Here is a 21,173-nt window from a genome sequence, read left to right on the forward strand (position 1 = left end):
CCTAACAAATACGAATTACACTCTATACTTATCACGGTGAAGAGCAATTTTAACCCTTCATTTAATCTAAATTAATCCCCATCATTTATTTAAATTAATTTTTAAATATTTTTAAAATTATATTTATTAATATAAAAAAATAAAAAAATTTAAAATTTTAATAAATATATTCATGATCAATTTGATCAATGCAGATTTAATCTAATAATTTAATTTAATATTAAATTTTTTTTATAATTTTATAATTTAATTGTTTAGACATATTGTCGACAATTGAAATATAATTTAAATGATCTAATTTAATATTAAAAAATTATAAATTTTATAAATTAATCATTTAAATGTACTATAAATAATTCAGATTTAATATCAAAATTTTATATTTTTATTTTAATAATATAATATTAAAATATTTAAAATTAATTTAAATGAGTGATGGGGATTAATTTAAATGGAAATGAAAGGTCAAAAGCATTTAATGCTCATCACCGAACGCGGACGCCTAACAAATAGGGAACGCCCCACAAATCACCCAAAACTCATCCAACACATGGATTCCATAATATGCTCTGTTGATGGTACAAAGATTTAACTATTTTTAAGCGATTATTCTTCATATGTATAGCAATACGCTAGCCATTTGCTAAATTGAAGTTTTCCAAACTAATCAAAATTTTGGGTGAAATTAAGTTTTATTGTAATGAGATTTATGTTTAAATACTTTTTTAAGAAATCAGTTTAATAATTAAAAAATTGTTTAGATATAAGTAAACAAAATTTTAGAGAAGGAAAGTAGGACATCCAAACATTTATCCTCCATTTTGGATGAGAGGAAAACATGAATAAAAGTAAGCTAGGAGATAAAAGTAAAGAAATACTCTCTTCGTTAAAAATATAAGATAATTTTTTAAGGAGTTGAATGTTAACAATATAAAGTATTTTTAGTCTTTTAAGGTTTAATCATTATCTTTTTCTCAAAAATGCCCCTGTTGATAATGACTTTATATTTATTGTAGGATATTTAATAGGAGTAAATATGAAAAGATAAGGTTAGTTTGAAAATAAATAACTATTTTATTAGAGAATAAAATTCATTTAAAAATATCATACATTTTTTAATAGAGAGAGTATTTTCTCTCCCTAGTACAATTTTTTTCCTTTATGGCATGTTTGTTTTGGTAATGATTTTGCAGGAAATGAAATTAGAAATAGAGATGAATACGATGAGTTTTAAAAATATGTTTGATATGATTATAAAATTTAATTTTTAATTTTATTATTTATTGACATTGTGAAACTGACGAGACTCAAATGCCGTTGTTAATTGAAAAAACAAATCTCTTTGACCCAGAGAAATAATTGCCAAACAATACAACATCATCCATTACCACAATCTATCGCTGCCGCCGACCACTCACAGCTCATTACCAGCCACAATTGGTCACCGCATAGAACTCAGATCATATACTAAGAAGCAGCTTTCATGGGGAAAAATAATATTACATACTCACTTGGTTCAAAATATAAGGTATTATTTATAACTAAATCTTATCCTTCAATAAAGTAGTTATTTGTCTTTAAATCAATCCTATCTTTTTATATTTATCCTTATTTAATAGAATGATTTACTCTAAAATAAAAATAAAATGATTTATTCAAGGGGCTTTTGCACACATAGCTCATATTATAAAACCAAATAAAATAAATAGCCTATCCTTTTGTAAATCTCAAAAGTGGCCTTTTCAATATTTAATTGATATATAATTTACAAAATTATCCTTTTAAAATTATAACATTTTACTTTTTGCAGATATCAAAATAGACTCAAAACACGAGAAATCAGGCGAATGAGAGAGACAAAAGTGAGCTACAGTCACGATAGAAGAAACAAATAGATCAAACTTGAAGACGTAAGAGAGAGAGTAGTGTGAGCAAGTCATAGTCACACTAGTAAGAGACAAACGAGAGGCGAGAGACAACGATGATACTCGACAGAATAGAGCATGTTGGCAAGACAATAGAGCTACAAATTTTTTTACAGAATATGTTTAATCCATTTTGAGAAAATGATTATGTGTTTTTTGTATTACTGATATGCGATACTACATTATTAATCTATGGTTATATATCAATGATAAATAAGTTTATGTCAGATTTTTTGATTATATTGATCTACAAGGGTATATCAGAAAATTAGAAACATAAAAACAATATAATCATTTGTCCAAAATATATCAAACTAGGTTCAAAAAAAAATTCTAAACACCTTAGCTTATTATATAAATCAAATACTTAAAATAATAAAATAAAAAATCATGAACAATGAGAAAATAATATGTATTTTTTGTTAGTAATTAAAACAAATTTTATGATCAATGACAACAAAGAAGAGATATGAAAAATAATTTATTGATTCAATGAAGATATTACTCAGATAAATAAAGATGATGAAAATTTGATGATAGATAATACTTTTCAACTTTCAAAGAATAGAACGTAGGACAACTTCAATTCAAATATTGAACTACGTAATGTAAAATGCGGAGTCTGTTGATAGAGTTTAGTCAATGTCAAATCTTAGTTTCATAATATACTTAGGAAAAATAGAAAGGGAGAGAGAAAAAAAGCATTGGCATATGAAACCTTTCTCATTTGTGATGAACAATGATTGTAAATGCAAAATTCAGCCAGTTAAATATTAGTTACAGAAATAAATTATATTTTAATAATATATTTATTTTGACGATAAAAAAGAAAAATCACATTAATTAATTTTATGAATTGGCCATATTTTAAAATATTTAAAAATCTCATATATAATTTATGGAAACTATATTTTTTGAGGTCATTGAGCTAATTTACTCTTTATTTAATAGGGAGACTTTTGAAAAAAAAAAAATAATACTTGCACCTTAAAAAGTTAAAAATACTTTATACTTTTTTAATATCTAACAGCTTAAAAAATATTATATTTTTTAATAAAACAGTATAAATTAACTTTTATCATTGCAACCTAAAAAAATAGAAGAATCAAAATCTCATTGCTAGGCGACACCATTGTCGGACCTTTAAGCTTGAACGCATAATCAAGCGTGCATTGGAACTAACAACCACAAACCAAGATTATTAAATTTTAATTTAACCTACTACTTAATATCCAATCTAATTTTGATATACTTTTTTAAGTCATACATCGAAGCGAATGTAAAAACACAATCACTTAAGTCACTGACTCTATGAATCGTCAATGGATCTGGATCCAGATTGCTTTGCAATACAATCAATGAACGCATAAAACAGAAAAATAAAAATATAAACAACTGAATTTCTCTTGAAAGTTGGCATATATAATTCAGGGAAAACTATGAATAGGTCCCATTAAAAGACTTATTTACAAACAAGTTTTGCAAAATTTAAAAACTATAGCCAAGTCTTTTGGGACTTCAATGTAATGTGATTGAGGTGTAAAGTAAAAATTTGTGATTCATAATTTAAATTTCTTATTTGATGCTTAATATAACATGGAGTTAATTGTGTTGGAGTTTTTGTATTTGTGCGTCAAAAGAAGTTTTGCTTTGCTTGTATATGTACTGTAAGATGAGAATTTAAGCAAGTAGATGGGCTAATGAAAGAAGCGGGCTTGCACACATAACAACTTGCTAATATTGTTGAGATCCAGCTTTTTACCTTGTGCATGAGAAAGATGTGGTGTCGGGCAGTTTAATCACCATTAATTATTTTTTATTACGATGTTCAGAAACAGTTTTCTTTGATGTTTATAAAGTCACATTTAATTATATTTAGGCCCATTAAGCTGTACTTAATCATCTTTAAATCATCCATGTTTGTTGTGATGGAGAATTAATTGTTATTAAAATGAAAATGATATTTGCTTTTTTTCAAAATGGAGACTTCTTCACTAGAGTACAACAATTCTTCTTTATCAAGTTAATATTTTGTAGTTGTTATTAGATGAATTAATTATTGTTATAATAAAAATGAGACTTGTTTTTGTTTTTTAAATGAGAATTTGTTCACCATATCACAACATTTATTTCTTTTCACCATCAAATTAATTTTTTGGAGTTGTTAATAAGAGAATTAATTGTTACTAAAATGAAAATAAGATTTGTTCTTTTTTTCCAAATGGGAAATTGTTATTAAAAGAGTATATACATATATATATATATATATGAGAAGTAATTTTATCTTTTCATAATAAATTTTAATTCAATTGGGGTCCTTTAATCCTATAAAGTAATATTAAAACTTGATCTTCAAACTACCTCTCTACGCAGGACAACGAATATATTATAGATATTCATGACGGTGGTGAGTCAACGGAAATCTATATATCATGCTATGGAGCCATCCATTCAACAATCTTTTGACAATCAAATTACTTCTTTTCATGAAAACGATTAAGGGTGTTCAAAACCGATCTAAACTGAAAGGACCGATCCAAATCAATCCAAACTGACAAAAACCGATCAAAACCGAACAACAATCAGGTCCGCTTTGATTTTTATGATATAAAAACCGATTGGTTCGGTTCAAGTTCAGTTTTAAATACAAGAAACCGAACCAAACCGAACCAAACTTGATTAAAAAAATTCTATTTATTTATTTGTAAAATATATAACCATTTATCTACAAGAAGCATTTTGTTTTAAATTTTTTATAGTAATAAATAAACATTTTTAAAATACTTGAATGAAAATGCATAATATTAAGTGATTATAATAATCATGCTATGATCATCATTTAATTATTTACAACCTAAAAGCCTCAGCATTCAATTTATCTACAAGAAACATTTTGTTTTGAATTTTGTATAATAAGTTTTTCATTAGTTATTAAAATATAGATACATAGATAAATATTTTCAAAGGATTTTAATGAAAATACATAATATTAAATAATTTTAATCTTAAAAACTTATATCAATTTTTATGATTAATTATTGTTATCACATTGAAATTTTATTATATTTTTATACCTCTATTTATGAAAAAAAGGAGTCAAAAAGAATTAAATTTAATTTTAGTACATAGCACCATTATGAAGATGGAGAAAAGGAAAAAAAATTAAACAAGTGCATTAAAACTTGATCAAGACCTTAACCAAATTGAACCAAACCGAAAATAAAACTGAATCAAACCGAACTTCATAAAAACCGATCAGGTCTCAATTATCAGTAAACCGAATGGTTCGGTTCGGTTTGGTTTTTGCCCAAAATCAAACCAAACCGAACCTATGAACACCCCTAGAAACGATCATTATATGATGACTACTAGCTAGTGATGATCTTGAGTCAGCAGAACTCAATCAAGCTATAGAGCGATCCATGCAACAGTTGTTTATAGTTTCGGCTGCAGAACAAGTTATAGCGTCACTCAAGAAGCTCAAAATGTACAACGATGAAATAAAGGCAAGTCAATGCAGCATTTGCTTTGAAAATTTTGATGAAGATGGTAATTACAGTGATCAAGTTTCAGCATTGCCTTGTTACCACTTTTTTCACAATAATTGTATTGTAAAATGGCCAAAAATAGGCCACATATGCCCATTATCTCACTTTGAATTGCCTATGGAGTCGTGATTTCAAAAATTATATGCTCCACTAGCCAAAATTGAACCGAAACAAACCTAGTCACATGATTAAAATTATATAATTTAATTAAAATATATTCCCTCTATTCAAAATTATAATGTATTTTTAACCGAATCTTACCCCTAATAAAATAGTTACCTACTTTTTAATTAACTCTATCTTTTCATATTTATCCCTATTAAATACCTTACAATAAATATAAAGTCATTATCAATAAGGGTAATTTTAAAAAAAAAACAATGATTACACCTCAAAAGACTAAAAATACTTTATATTATTTAACATCTAATTTCTCCAAAAATTTCTTTTACTTTTAAACCGAGGGAGTACATAAATATTCATATTCATATATATATATATATATATATATAAGGCATTAATTTATAAGTAAATGAATTATTTATGCGTAAACCACACATAATCTAACAAAACATAGTTAATAAAGCACAAATGTGAGATACTGCTACTTCTTTAGAACTCAAAACAACGTTGTTTCAGACTCAATAAGAACAGAAAAATCTAACTCCCTACAACCCCATCCAAACTCTTAATTGGACAAACTAGAAGACCAGTTAACTGTAGTCGGTCTTAATACCATGACAGAGTTTAATAGTCAAACTTACAATATATCAAGGAAACAAAAGTCCACAGGAGTAACTGTTTCCCAAAGCTTTGTCGTTACATTTTTGTTTTTGCCTTCAAAACATAATATTTAAATTCGCTTGATTGACTTAAATTTGTGATATTTGTAATTTCACCTCTAACCAAATTGTAAATAGGAAGAATTACATCAAAGGACCATTCAAAAATTATTTATAGATAATGATTAATACAAAATAGATTGTTGTTAAAATAAAAACATATTTTTTAAAAAAATGAAACTTGTTGTTAGTTTTTGTTTGTGAATAATTTATTTAAGTGATCCTTGAATGTAATTTTCTCTTATAAATATCACTTTAATTTCTATACATTAATTACATAATAATTTTTTCAAACAAATCACTTTATTTAAACTAAATTATAATAATGGCTACACAATTTTAATATTTACATATGAGGTTTTCATAGGTTTTGTCCCATTCCTATTCGAACTCACGACCTTGTAGGTAAAAGAATGGATTTGCATTTGGTGCTCATTACTGCATACTCATCTCTTGACCCTCCATTTCAGTCTAAATTAATCTCTGCCATTTATTTAAATTAATTTTTAAATATTTTAATATTATATATATTTATATAAAAAATAAAAAATTTAATAAATTTATTTATTGCCAATCTGGAAAATACATATTTAATCTAACAATTCAATTTAACATTAAAAAAATTTATAATTTTATAATTTAATTATTCATATAGACTCTAGACAGTTCATATATAATCTATGTAATCTAATTTGATATTTAAAAATTTATAAATTTTACAGATTAATCATTTAAATAGTCCAGATTTAATATTAAAATTTTTATATTTTTTATTTTAATAAATATAATATTAAAAATGTTTAAAAATTAATTTAAAAGAACAGTAAAGATCATTTTAAATTGAAATGAAGGGCTGAAATTGTTCCTTGATCTGATAAGCAGTCGATGTTTGCGGACGCGTAGGAGCATAGCCCACTAACCAGCAAGCCGCAAGGTCTGCCAAAATTCAAGAGAGATTATGAATTGGAAATGAACAAATTAATTAATTACCAAAATTCACGAGTCAACCACGACGGAGCCAACAAACCTTAACCAAGTGTTTTCACGAGTCGATGTAATTTAGAAAGCATTGCTCACATGACCATCACGTGCAGATCCAAATTATTTGTGGGTCGACACGTATCAGACAAGTTCTATGCCTCATCGTGGTCGCATGATTTTATGTTGAATCTGATTGGATAAAGGTATATGATAGTCAAGGATACAATAAGGATGCAAGAGTAACTTTGGTCCCATTTCATCATATCCACAAGAGAAAGTAGAGGCAAAGGCTATAATTTTTAATATACTTTTTCAATGAAATATTATTTATCACTATTTTTTTAAAAAAAATTGGAGATACAAGACATTTTGTATCCACCAAAACTACACTTTTATTCTTTTTCATTATGGAATATTCAACTCAAACAAGAACAAACACAATTTGCTATGTTGGATAGCCACCTAAATTTGCAACAAGCCAGGCGAGGGCAACTGTGTGTGTTTGATTCTTAATTTATAAAAGTCAGTTTAATAAAAGTTTAATTGATAAAAGTCAATTTAGTTTGGCAAATTAAAAGTTATTTGAATTAATAAAAATTTATACTTTTGAAATATATTTTTCATTATGCAATGATCAAAAAGGACATTGCTTCATGATAATTTATAATTTTTATTATACAAATATAATAAATTAAAAATATTTTTAAAAAATGCGAAACAAATTTAAAATAACATAAAATTTAAAATGTTAAATAATAAAAATAAAAAATATATTCAATAAGTTCCAAAACAAATATCTTACCTTTAGCTACGTTTTACATGCTCTATTATTTTCTGCAATGAATGCCGGGGGGGGGGGGGGGGTGGGGGGTAAGTGATGCCTGTAATTCCTGTGTTTCTCAGTGCATAGCCGGGCAATCAACTCGTTTGTTTCAGAAAAATTATTGCTCTGGAAGTCCATTGCAATATGATCAAAGAATTAAACAAAAAGTCTTTTTCTAGGATGGTTGGAAGAGAAGGCTGACTGGTGCTTCACCTGCAACTAAGAAACCATTTTTAGCTACGTTTTTAAAATATTATTAATATTAATAAAAAGATCTTGCTCAACAATCTCCAAAACTGTTGAGGACGATCGAAGAGAACATTTTTTAAGGTTGTTGAGCGAGACCTTTTTATTAATATTAATAATATTCTTAAAAACTTAATAAATGATAAAATACAATAGCAAAGAGCAAAAGAAGACCGAAGAGAACGCTTCTGAAAGTTGTTGAGCGAGACTTTGTAATTAATAATATTCTTAAAAATTTAATAAATGATAAAGCATAATAACGTTATATAATCCATATAACCGACCCCATCTAGTGAGATAAAGTTTGTTGTTGTTGCTATTGTTGATAAAATTACTTGATATCTGATACTATCGGGTCATATTTGAATATTGTGAAGTGCAGTCTAATTAATAATAGTTTTTGTTTCAGGTAACACATTCAAATATATAAGAATCTGAAGCATCCTAACTCCTAAACCTAAAGCAACCATAAGATAGCCAAAGTGGCCACGGACGTTTAGTGTGGATCGGAAATTTTTTTTTTTTTTGGGGGGGGGGGGGGGAATGTATCCTGAGGGTCTCATCCCTGGCTCTTTATACCACTCTCATCACTTTTTCTTCTGAGCCCCGGTTCAGTGGAGAGGGTTGGCAGGTAAAAGCAGGACAAAAATTATATATGCAAGAGAATGATTCCCAGAAAAAAATGTGCATATACAAAGAGGTAAGATCTTCAGCCACCCAAACCTGGGAAATATTTTGAATCTGAACCTTTATTTTGCCAGGAAAAAAACTGAACCAAAGTCCAAAAGAGATAATATTAGCAAATTACTAACCATAGCATAACATTACTTGCTAGCAAAAATAAATAAATAAAGCCAAATATTCTTGAAATAAAATGTTACTGATAACTATAAGGAAACATTTATTTGCTTTTTGCGGGGTAGATACACAATTTACTGATCTAACTTTCATTGTCCCCAGAAACGGAGGAGTATTCTGTACACTGACCTCTACACAAGTAACCTATAAACAACAAAACAAAACTGACAAACAGTAAAGAAAGATAGAACAAGTAAAGTATCCGCAGGCTACCTATTGCACATGGTTTTTGCCAATAAATAGACGAGAAGACTTGAGACAACTTGCCTTGCTCCCACTTCAGCAGCAGAAGAACCAAACATCTTCTACTGGCATACACAGCATGTCTTTCTCCATCCGTAGCAGGCATCTTCTTGGTATGAATTCCAGAAAAGTCAGTGGAAGTCACTAACAATGAAAAGTAAACAAGGTATATACTGCCTGAGCCGCCAATAGGTTTGGTAACCATACAAATACAGTCTCATCTGATAGCACTGCCTATAGGGTATCTTGAACAAGAGCAACTACTGATTCTACTCTGTACATTTCAAGTCATTCAGATAAACCTGCGATTGAATCACTATATTCCCAATTTTAAATCCTGGAATCACTGTGAACCCCACCTTTGCCCTTCTTTTGTTTGGCCAGGTAACTCTCCTTGTAACATCTTCCATGTATACCATAGAGAAGTCTACATCTCTTTGCACTTGAAAAATTTCCACCACAGGATCAAAGGCATGGGACAACTTATGTAGTGTCCATATGGAACTAGCCATTCTAACAAATGCCTCATAGAACATGCTTATTGACCTCCATGACTTCAATACCGTTTCATTTCCATCCAGATCAATGAAAATGGATGATTCCATTGTAGGATGGACAAGTCTCTCATATTGTTGCTCACAAAATTTCGAAAAATCACAAGTAGGATGGATGCTAAGCAACTCCATTGGATTGCTAGATACATGCTCAAGCAGTTGCTTCAGAAATCTATTTTTATTCGCTGAATCTAAAGCAAGGCCATCAGACATGAGTTCACCAGAATTCAGCTCAAAATCTTCAGAATCAAAACCTTGAAACATCACCAAACATACATATGATAAAAGAGCAAACTGATTGTGCCCTTTCTTCGCATAATTGATATTCGGATGAACTGCAGTAGCCACTACATCCAAGTTCCACCCAGCTTTTCTCATCAAACTAATCAATATCTTAGTAAATTTGTGAGTTTCTCTAGAAGCATCATGCAAGACAGAATCAAACACTCTTACAGTCAGCAAAACATCAGTAGAAGAACTCAAATTACCGCATAACTTCTTGGACAACTTGACATTAGTCTTTTGAATCTCATCCAGCTTTTTCCTCAGAACTGAAACCTCATCATGTTTTTGTTCAAGCTCTGACTGTAAGCGGTTCGAAACAGTCCCAAGAGTTCGCAGCTTGTTCTGATTTTCTTCCACCTGAGCTCCTAAGCAAGACCTGATTGGGAATTCAGAATCAAAATCAGGATTCCTTTGCCAATCTCTATAGAATTTCTTGAATTCGGATAGTCTCTCGATGTGTGAAACCAAAACTCTATCAGCCGCCTTCACATTTTCCTCAATAAATGGAACATGAGCAGTCTGTAACTGAACATACGAAGCTTCAAATGACGAAATCGTAGCGAAGATCGAGGAAATCACCGTGTGGATCATCTGAGTATCAAAAGCTCTGACTTGACCCTCGCTCATTGACTTCGTCAAAGCCACTTGTTGAGCCGGCAACGATAATTTCTCAGTTTCCTCTAACTTCTTCACCTGGCTCTCAGCTGGAGGCTTCGCAACTGGCAGCTCAGGGGTTGACGGCGTCGTCGTTTCGGGAGAGGAATTGCCAGCTGGATCTGGTTTGATGACCACAACTTTCTGATCAGTGATGAAATCTTCAGCAGAATCCAAGAGGGAGAAGCCATCAGAGTCATCACCGGCGGCGGTGGCGGCATGATCTTCTTCGGCGAAGAACTCGAAGGTTTTGGTCTTGAAAGCGAGGGCAAATTTCTGGAACATCTCGGAGATTTGAGGAGGTTTTGTGGAGGAACCATCCATTTCGGGCATATTCTGGACGAATTAAACCTCGCAACTTGAAGACGTGAAAGCAACGAAGAATCGAATCAAATCAAATGAGTATAAATCCAACGGAAGAGAAGCATAAGAATTTCACAGCTCTTCGCTTTGGATGTCTTCGAAGAAATGTATGTGGGAGTGGGCTTGGGCCAGGTCGGGCATAATGCCCCCACTTTTGCTCTTCTTGTTCGGAACAATTACAGTAAACTACCCACAAAGGAAAAATTACATTCTATACCCAAACCTGACTAAATTTATCATGAATGACCTTACATTTTTTTTTTGGGAAAAAACAAAAAATAGACTTGAAAGTTATTTTATGGGAAAATAAATTTGACGTTATCATTAATGGGCTGACATCTTTTATGGTGAAAATTTTAAATTTTGGTAATTATAATAATTCCTTACAACTTAAAATGTCTATTATAACCTTTAAGAATTTAGGGTTATAGAATAGGGATGAACAATTTTAGTAATTTTTTGTGCAATGAAACAATTCTAATAGTTGAAAGTATAATCTTGAAGTCTCTTCTAACTCTAAAAAATAATAATAAAATAGGTACTCCTCTCTAATATTGAGTTTGAGGATGAGAATTTTGACAAGCCTTACACTCTCTTGTACTTAAAAAATCATGTGAAAATCTTTTTTATATTTAAAAAATTTTAGGTTCTAAGATTTACTGAGACGAAAGCATGTTTTCATATTTAAAGAATACTTACAAAAATGATATAAATCATGTTTAATTATCAAAAAAAATTATAATTTAAGAAATATTTTTCTTACTTTATTTTGCTTCAAAATCCTTGATCTTTGGACCCAAACTAATCTGACTAGCTGCTTGTGATCACGTTTTAGGGGACATACCTCTCATCAACAATTTAATCATTATTACATACATAGGATTCAAACTTGAGATTTTTTTTCATTAAAATAGATCAATCCTCTAGTCAATTAATCCGAGTGCCAACTAGTATTTAAGAAATTATTAATTGTAGTTTTTTATAGAAAAAAAATTGAAAATAATGTAACAAAAAAGTTAAAATAGGTATAAATAATCCTAAAAGATTTTCCGTAATCATGCGACGGTTGAGTGATAACCTTTTGGGTGGAAAAGAAGCTTCAATATCAAATTTAGATTCTTTACTTTTGTGAATGATTTAAGCTTTTTCTGGGTTTTTATGTCAAATTTTATTAAGCTTGGGTATTAGACATTATTTATACGCTTTTGCGCTCTCTTTTGGCCTTTACAATTTTTTATTTCAACTTTATTGATTCTTTCATGTAGGCGGAGGTGCCAACTTTTCAAGCATTAACGGTAAGAAAGAGGCAAAATGCTACGGTAACAGCTAAAGAGACCATTCTCTTTGTGACCGTTGGTTTTGATGAATAATGATAACGATAATGATGAATACACCTGAACGCTTCTCCTTATGAAAAGGTTTACTAATTTTATATATATATATATATATATATATTGTGTGTGTGTGTGTAAAGTGATTAACAATTAATTAATTTTATCATAACTAAAATTTTAAAGAAAAACTAAAAATATAACAAGTAAATTTACAAAACTCCCCTAAGCTTATTTTATAGAACAAATTAATTGAGCTAGATTCAAACATTGTGGAGCTCAATTAAAAATAGCTCTCTCAAAGACATTTTATGCATTTGTATAAGCTCAAACTCAATAACCCATATTTAAATGATCATAACTCCTTTCACTGAGACCAACTCCTTTTGATTTACTCTCCTAAATTTTAAAACCATATTCAAATACTTCCATTAATCTTTAAAACTTAATAATGAAATCTACTAAACTTTTAAATTGGTGTAGATAATCCCCAACAATTAATTATACCCCTATGAGCTTTATTTTGTGCTCATGTAATTCTCTCAAAGTATATAATTCTCACAAATTTAAAAGTTATATACAAGTAACCCTTAAATTTTAAGCTATGCACAAATATGCAATGAACAAAACCTAATAGTATGTGAGTTATCTGCATGAATGTAAAAGTTTAAGGGGGTCTATTATAATGTTTAGAGAGATTATTTTAGAGAATTTACGTATAATTTGGCCAATATTCATATGAACAATGTGGTGGATTGGTAATGTATCCATACATTGTTTTCTCATGTTCCAAAATTTTAAATATTTGATTTAAACTAATTCAGTTAATAACTTGCAGAAACATTTTTAGGAGCATACCTCATACTGGAAATTTTAAAAACTCAAACTCAACTTCTGATTTAGGTGGATCAACTCTCAAACATGTGATGTATTTATAATCCGGGCACGAATTTTCTTTTCTTTTATTTTGCTCTTTTTGTGCAATAACACAAAAAGTTTACATGGGGACCAAGAGCTTAGTTAGAAAATCTTAAGTGCAATTTGATAATTATATTTAAAACTTAAATGCATTATTTATAATTAAAACTCATAAATTTATAATTATTTTTTCAACTCATTTTAAAAAATTATTGAGAATATAATTATTATTAATTTAATATTTTGAGACTCTATTGTAACTGTACCTGTTGTTTCTTTTAATTAAAGTTATTAATTTTTTTTTTTTTTGGGAAAGTGTCCTTGTCTGCTTTTGTTTTTATGATACAGCTTTTTGGCCACGGTTGGGTTAGGATTTTTCGTAGAAGCGACACTTGTTTTGATTCCTTTCCACCAATCAACAATAAGGGATCAACGAGAAGACGATAAGGGAAACACTGTTTTGCCAATCGCACTCATGGCATCAAATTTTGTTCTGTTTCTTCACGCCATGAATTCATGACAACCCATGGATTAATTGAAGATATCCTAGTGCTTCTCTTTTTTTACTTTAAATGCTATTTTTTGTTTGTCACTAATGCAATTTTTCTATGGTTGTGGTTAGACTAAAATGTAATTTTTGTCCTAAGCCCAATCATGCCAAAGTCTTCTAGAAGGTATGTAGTTGTAGGATGACTTGGTGTTGGATATTATAAATATTTTTGAGTATTTCAAAAAGAATTATTATAAATTAATAATATTAATTATTATTTAAGTTTATTCATTATTTTATAACATATAATTTAAACAATATTATTATTTGAAACCGTTTTTTAATTGTAATTAAGGTGGTTTTATTGCCCAGCATTATCAGATCTACCTATAAAAGGCAATACTTGCCATAGGTTCAGTGAGAGATTTGAAACTCTCGACCTTTCTCTCTTCTTCTATCATTCTAGTTCATTGTGTAGTTACCTGAGTATATTATGTAAATTTTTGTTGTTTTGTGTCCTTACTTTTAGTAGAAGGAGTCTGTTTAATCATGGAGAGCTGCCGCTTGATCAACCCAGTGTGACGGAATAGCTCTTAAGGACAGTGTCCTTGGGCATGACTCAGACTAGATTTCATCAGCTATCGCCAACAATCTTAAGAGCTATTTTCTAGCATGTTATGGCTGTAAGAGCCAATAGAGGCACGTTGAGAGGCAATGAGTTTTGATGGTTTTATGAATAGAGTCAAGTGTTGGGGCACGTGTGAGTAAGTATATGCTGAAATGGGCAATGGTGAGTATAAACACCAAGAATGCTAAATTTGCTCCAAAATCTGAACTCATTTAAGACCTCAGTGGACTATGCATTTGAGTTCAAGCATGGATACCACATGCTTATGATATTGGCAAAGTGATTGAATGTTGTGTAAGGAGAGCATTCACATTCCTTCAGCTACCAAATAATTGTGGAAGTCGACCCCACCATAGCTACGAACGTATGGCTCAACAGAATCTAATTATTCCATTGCAGTTCTTCCTCCTGCACGAACATGGGGTCCTATTCTATTTCAGGTACCTATATCTTTCTACAGTTTAAAATTGCAATTTGTAATGTTATTTTAGTAGTTAAGAATTGGCATAAATGCGAATGGGTGTTTGATAGATTAATAGAGATAACAGTAATATGAGCACACCTCATCCACAAGCTTGATAAGATTTGTGGCTTGAGTTTGATGCAGAAATATTTAGATACTACGATATGCATGGAAAAAGCTTCGTAGAGTAGTCAACTAAAGGGAATTCGTTGAGAAAATAAAAGGGAAAAATATAAACATCTTGAATAATGACAACCAGAGATGATTCTTAGGCCTATCATAGGAGTTGCAGTATGTGGCTATTTTTTTTTTCCTCCGGAAAATGGCAAATGATCAAACAAAACTATAGATGGTGATGATTAAACTAATTTAAGGAATAAATTTTAAAGGCCATTATTGAGTGCATGACCCCTTCAACAATTGTAATGAGAATTTTAATTTGGCCGATACGAACATAAACAATTCAGCAAATGATTAGGATTTACTCAGCAATCATTAATAAACTGCAATGATTAGAATTTATTATTTATTATCATTTCCATAACAGTTGTATGAAAACTTTGGTTTTTTTGGTCAATGAAACCGTTGGAATTAAACCTTAATATTTTGTTTATATTAATATGGCAGAATTTGCAATTTTCTGTGATAGTATATTTAATATATATATAGTTTGATGAACTTAATAATTTTTAGAGAATTAAAATATTTGCAATTTGATGATGTCGAATTTGTATTGCTATGTGAATTTATTAGTGCATTCAATTTTGTGGATATTATGTTCAAATTCTTGACTGGCCGAGGGAGATATTGTTAAGTTTGTAAGTTTTGAGCAAGAATAAATTGCTTTGATATGATACCATCATTAATATGCTTTAAAGTATCCAAATGTAGGTGCATGGCATTTTTTTTTACCGTAAAAAAAGGAATTGATTAGGCATCACTTCGAATATCAATGCCATTAATTTGTTGAAATTATATTTCAAATATTTATTATGGCACCATAATATCTCATAATAAAGTTAATTTATTTGATCGGTAAAAGTTATCCAATATTCTTTGATTGGATACGTTGCTTTATTTGCCTTTATATTTTAAGATGTAATTACTTTATTCATTGCATAGCTTATTTAAGTTAAGGCATGAGATATTTGAGAAGATATATGTAAAATTTGATTTTAGAAATTTGTTGACTACATTAATTAGGTGTAGGCAATGATTATTTTTTTTCTAGCTCTAAATAAAAAAAATGTTATATATGGTCTTTGCTTGCACTGCTTAGAACACATGCCAGAAAATAATTTTTGATCATTTCACAAATTAATATCTAAAATGTGGGGTTGTGTGTATGTATTGATATGTTTATGATGGATTCCAAATTATGAGAAAATTAGAATGGGAGATATTGTACGGCAAGATTCTAATTTGATAAGAATCATTATCCATGGAGTATGAAATATTTATAAGTGTGGGGGTGTTTAGCAAAACTTACTTTGCTTTATTAAAAAAAAAAAAACACACACACACACACACACGCACGCACGCACGCGTATTGTACTAAATTGTTAGCATCATTTTATAAACACACACACACACATGTATTGTACTAAATTGTTAGCATCATTTTATAAATACCAAGATATTATTCTATTGTGATTTAGAGGAAAATTAATTAAGAGGAGGCTATTATTTGCATGATGAAAAAATTTGTTAATTATGAAATTTTTGTCGCTTAGCTTGAAACAAGCATTGTAATGGTGGTCAAAATTTAATTATTTATCTAGTGTAGATAAATTTATTTTAAAATAGGTATGTGACTTGTTTAATTATCTTGGCATCAATATTCATGTTTATGAATAATGATTTGTTTATCCCAAAGGTGGATAATATGTGTTATGGTCCCATGAAATAAATAGAATATTTCTAAATTATGGATTGTGAATAGTGGACCCCCGGTGTATAAAATACATGGATATTAATGTGGGAAGATCAACTAATGATTATCCACCTTTAGTGATAATAGAAACAAATATAATAACAAGATCATAAAGTTTTTACTCTGAAATTGGAGGCTAAGTTGTGAAAAATTTCCATAGCAATTTTTTTGGTGTAAGTCCGACACTCAATGTTGATGAGCATTTATGATATAGTTATGTTACGTAATGATTGAGCATATCAAACAGTCTCATGAGAGGATGAAACAAACGAACGTTTGAGAGATACCATAAATGTTGGTGTCACATAAAATGGATTTCCATTGTATTAAAATAATACAATGATGTAGATTTAATTTTATATTTATGAGGAAAAATTCATTTATAGCCAAATAAAATATTATGTGAGTCAGAGTATAATACTCTAAAGTTGGCTAAAAATGAGGCTAAGTAGTTCAGAAACTTCTTAATGAATAATATTGCATTGAGAGTAAAACTGACACACATTATGTCAATGATTTGTGTAATTGGCAAATGGCAATAGTCATTGCAAAGAGAACAATGGCCAAATGGTGATAGTCATTGTAAAGAGAATAATGGCATAGGTAGATATCGTTTGAGATATAATTAAGCAAGCTAAAAGAGGAAGTTATCTCAATTGATTATGTAAAATTAGATGTAAATCTGATGAATCCGTTAACTAACCCTTGGGGAAGAATTTTAATGTCAAGGAGAATGGGACTTAAGTCAATTTGAAATTAACAGTGATGGCAACCCAACTTTTGTGATTGGAGATCCCATGAAGAAGGTTCAATGGGTAAGAACAAGTCACTTGTTAGTTTTGCTAGCATTAAATTTTTATCCCTTCCTATGGCTTGAGAAAGTTCTAGAATGCATTGATCGGAGGTTGAGTGAAAGCTCTTAATGTTTTCATAGTCCATATGGATGGTGTATTCATTACAGATACACTTGATAAAAACACTTATACAAATGTGAAGTGGAGCCACTCCTATGAGATTGTGGCAAAATCTCTAAAGCATTTGTTAAAACCAGGTGCGCATGGCTAATAATGTGTAAAACCTCATTAACAATGGAAATTGTGGGGGGTATAATCTGACTAATAAGACCTCTAGCACACAACCAAGATTTGTTGGTTCAATAACAAAGTTACACCAACTTTTCTGTGTGTTAAGTTTTATTGGTCTAGGTTTGGTTCAAGTCGAAAGACACCAAATTTGAAGTGATTATCTTCTGTAAAAATAACTCAGATGATAGTGGTCCTTTTGACACATGTGAGGGATTGTTACTATTGTGTCAAAAGGAAAGTCCCATGTTGCTCAAATGAATGAAGACCTTAGTTTATAGATACTAAGATGTGAACTTGGGCTAATAAATGGGCTTAGAGGAGAAATGGGCTCTTGCATATAATTGCACACAAGTTAGATGTAATTCTGGGCAATTTTCCAAAATTTTGGAAACTATTTTTTGGAGATACAAAATTATTTGTATAAGATAGTTTTTCAAAAAAAAATTTCTTCCTTTTGAATTATGTGGGGGATTGTTGAAAATTATACATATTTTTGAGTATTTCAAAAGAAATTATTATAAATTAATAATATTAATTATTATTTAAGTCTATTCATTATTTTATAACGTATCATTTAAACAACATTATTATTTGAAACCATTTTTTAATTGTGATTAAGGTGGTTTTATTATCCAGCGTTATGAGATCTACCTATAAAAGGCAATACTTGCCATAGGTTCAGTGAGATACTTGGTACTCTCGACCTTTCTCTCCTCTTCTATCATTCTAGTTCATTGTGTAGTTACTTGAATATATTATGTGAATTTCTGTTGTCCTGTGTCCTTACTTTTAGTAGGAAGAGTCTGTTTAATCCTGGGGAGCTGTCGCACGATCAACCCGGTATGGTGAAATAGCTCTTAAAGACAGTGTCCTTGAGCATGACTCAGACTAGATTTCATCAACTATTGCTAACACTTGGTTAGTCAACGCACCTCTTTAAAATGGAAGGAAAACAAGAAAATTTAGAAGGAAAATAACCTGCAGCTAATGGCTAGAAGGTGAAGCTAAGAAAAAACTACTACTTTATGCCTATGAAAGAAAAGCAAGTCACACATAAGAGACCTTTCTCCAACTCTAATCAACTCAACAACACTCTAAACAATGTAACATTTGGTCTAACCAAGTCAGATACTTTATCTTTTAACAAACTAAATGTAATTATTGTCTTTTGACAAATTAGATGTAGTTCCTATAGAGTAACATGCCTCTAGCAGAGAGCAGTGAGTCCCTTGCATCCAATAGAATGACAACTGCTGCTCTAGCATTTTTCTTTTAGTTTTCTATTTTATATTTCCAATAATTTATTTTATATACATATCAATATCATGCCAGCTCTCACAATGAAATCCTCCCATTTTGCTTCATCTTTGTTTTCTCATTTTTCTTTATTTTTAAGCACATGCATCTAAGAAAATTATGGCAAAAGACACCAAAAACTCACCATTTAATTTATAGGTCGAGTATATCATACTGTTTGAGGATATACTCTTTTGGCACACCTGCGTTGCAATCTAGTTAGAATAGGGAATGCATAGAATAACAAATTAGTTTTAAATGCTCATATTTGTGTAATTACTTGACTATTTTAAATGCTTTCAATGAAATTATTAAATATCATTAAAATATTTTACTATATGTGACTTCTAATATAATATAATATAAGGGTAAGGTGCAAAAATACCTATCAAGTGGTCGACTAGGAGCATCCAGTAGCATAAAGTGAAAGAAAAGATAAAAATATTTATAACGTTACCAAAATTAGTGTAAAAGTGACCAAACATTTAACTTTGCCCTAACGTCATTAGTTTTCAGTGTTAACTATTAATTGTGCTTGCCACATGTTAGTTATTGTTGACGTAGATCAAAAAAAGGGCAAAAATATCTATGAAGTCGTCAACCAGAAGCACCTAATAGTCTAAAATGAGAAAAAAAATACCCATAACATTATCAAAGTTGGTGTACAAGTAATCAATCCATCAAATCCCTTAAATATTAACTGTTTAGCTAACATCTAAGTAGAAATTAATCATATTTTAACTGATGTGGACAAAAATATTCCTAAGTGAAATTTCAAAGAGCGACATGGACACCTAAGCCGGCACAACACTTTGAAACTGAAATAAATAAGGGAAAAATCAAAATTGATACTTTTAAAGAGTGAAATGAGAAACAAAGCAATTTTCTTCATGTTAATACTGGTATTAGTACTTACAGTATTAGTATTGATATACATAATTAAGACATGAAAGCTTAGTATAGTACGAGTATTGTAAATATTAGTATTAGAATAGATAGTGTGGACTTTATAAGGATAGTACCAGTGTTGAATGGTTTAATACCTAACCAGTCACTATTAGTACTGGTATTGAGAGAGATAGTATTGGTATTGATACCAAAGAAGAACAATGTGACTTAGTACTGGTATAGAAGAATTTTTTAGGGTAAAAGGCAGTCAGTATCGGTATTAAAGACATTATTACTTGTATTAATGTAACTTCAAAAAGACAAGGCCTTCTGTGTTTCTTAAGATCAAAGCGAAATGAAACTAACATCAGTAAAAAAAATGATCAACTTTTGCCTATGTGTTAGCTAAAGGGTCAACATTTAAGGAATTTAATTAGAATCAAGAATAAAGGCCAGGCCAGAAAGCCTTATTTAAATAAGGATTTGAGCTTGAAAAATGGGTCATTTATAAGGTAATTAGGCTTCGAGGCCAACCTTGGTAAACCCTAAAAAAAGGGCTCAGACTCAGGCGACCACCAAGCCATGTTATAATTTTGTGTGTAAAAACTAAAAGCACACTGTATGGTTGGATTAGAGATTTTTTTAAATGTAGGATTTTCTTAATTTCAAGAATAGGGATGTTTCTTTTATTAGAAAATCTGAATTATTATTTGGAAAAAGTTTTTTTTAGTGGTCACCAGTTTTCACAATTAGATGTATTGCATCGGTGGAAGACTAATCAGCAATGATTTTCAAATCTTTCGAGGATGACATGCAATA

General features: G+C 29.9%; 1 protein-coding gene and 1 long non-coding RNA gene across 3 annotated transcripts; both read right to left on the minus strand.

Moving 5' to 3' along the window:
• Positions 1 to 6,599: 6,599 nt before the first annotated feature.
• LOC129290131 (uncharacterized) lies at positions 6,600 to 7,481 on the minus strand. The gene is made up of 2 exons (XR_008588255.1): positions 7,343 to 7,481; positions 6,600 to 7,251 (listed from the first exon to the last, which is right to left on the minus strand). It is a non-coding gene; the product is annotated as an uncharacterized LOC129290131 (long non-coding RNA).
• A 672-nt stretch (positions 7,482 to 8,153) lies between these two features.
• Positions 8,154 to 11,423, minus strand: LOC129290130 (protein GRAVITROPIC IN THE LIGHT 1). 2 transcript variants are annotated; one of them, XR_008588254.1, is made up of 3 exons: positions 9,437 to 11,423; positions 9,089 to 9,134; positions 8,154 to 8,332 (listed from the first exon to the last, which is right to left on the minus strand). XR_008588254.1 is itself a non-coding variant. In XM_054926839.1 (1 exon), exon 1 carries the CDS (start codon positions 11,290 to 11,292, stop codon positions 9,736 to 9,738), a length of 1,557 nt encoding a protein of 518 aa, XP_054782814.1. In that variant the 5' UTR covers positions 11,293 to 11,423; the 3' UTR covers positions 9,227 to 9,735. The 2 variants fall into 2 exon arrangements, 1 of the variants encoding a protein (XP_054782814.1); XM_054926839.1 differs by lacking the exons at positions 8,154 to 8,332; positions 9,089 to 9,134 and having other exon boundaries at positions 9,227 to 11,423.
• Positions 11,424 to 21,173: the final 9,750 nt, after the last annotated feature.

Source organism: Prosopis cineraria, unplaced genomic scaffold (genome assembly GCF_029017545.1).
Source record: "Prosopis cineraria cultivar Desert tree isolate PC_DT_omini unplaced genomic scaffold, ASM2901754v1 PC13, whole genome shotgun sequence".
In the NCBI taxonomy this organism is placed as follows: domain Eukaryota; kingdom Viridiplantae; phylum Streptophyta; class Magnoliopsida; order Fabales; family Fabaceae; genus Prosopis; species Prosopis cineraria.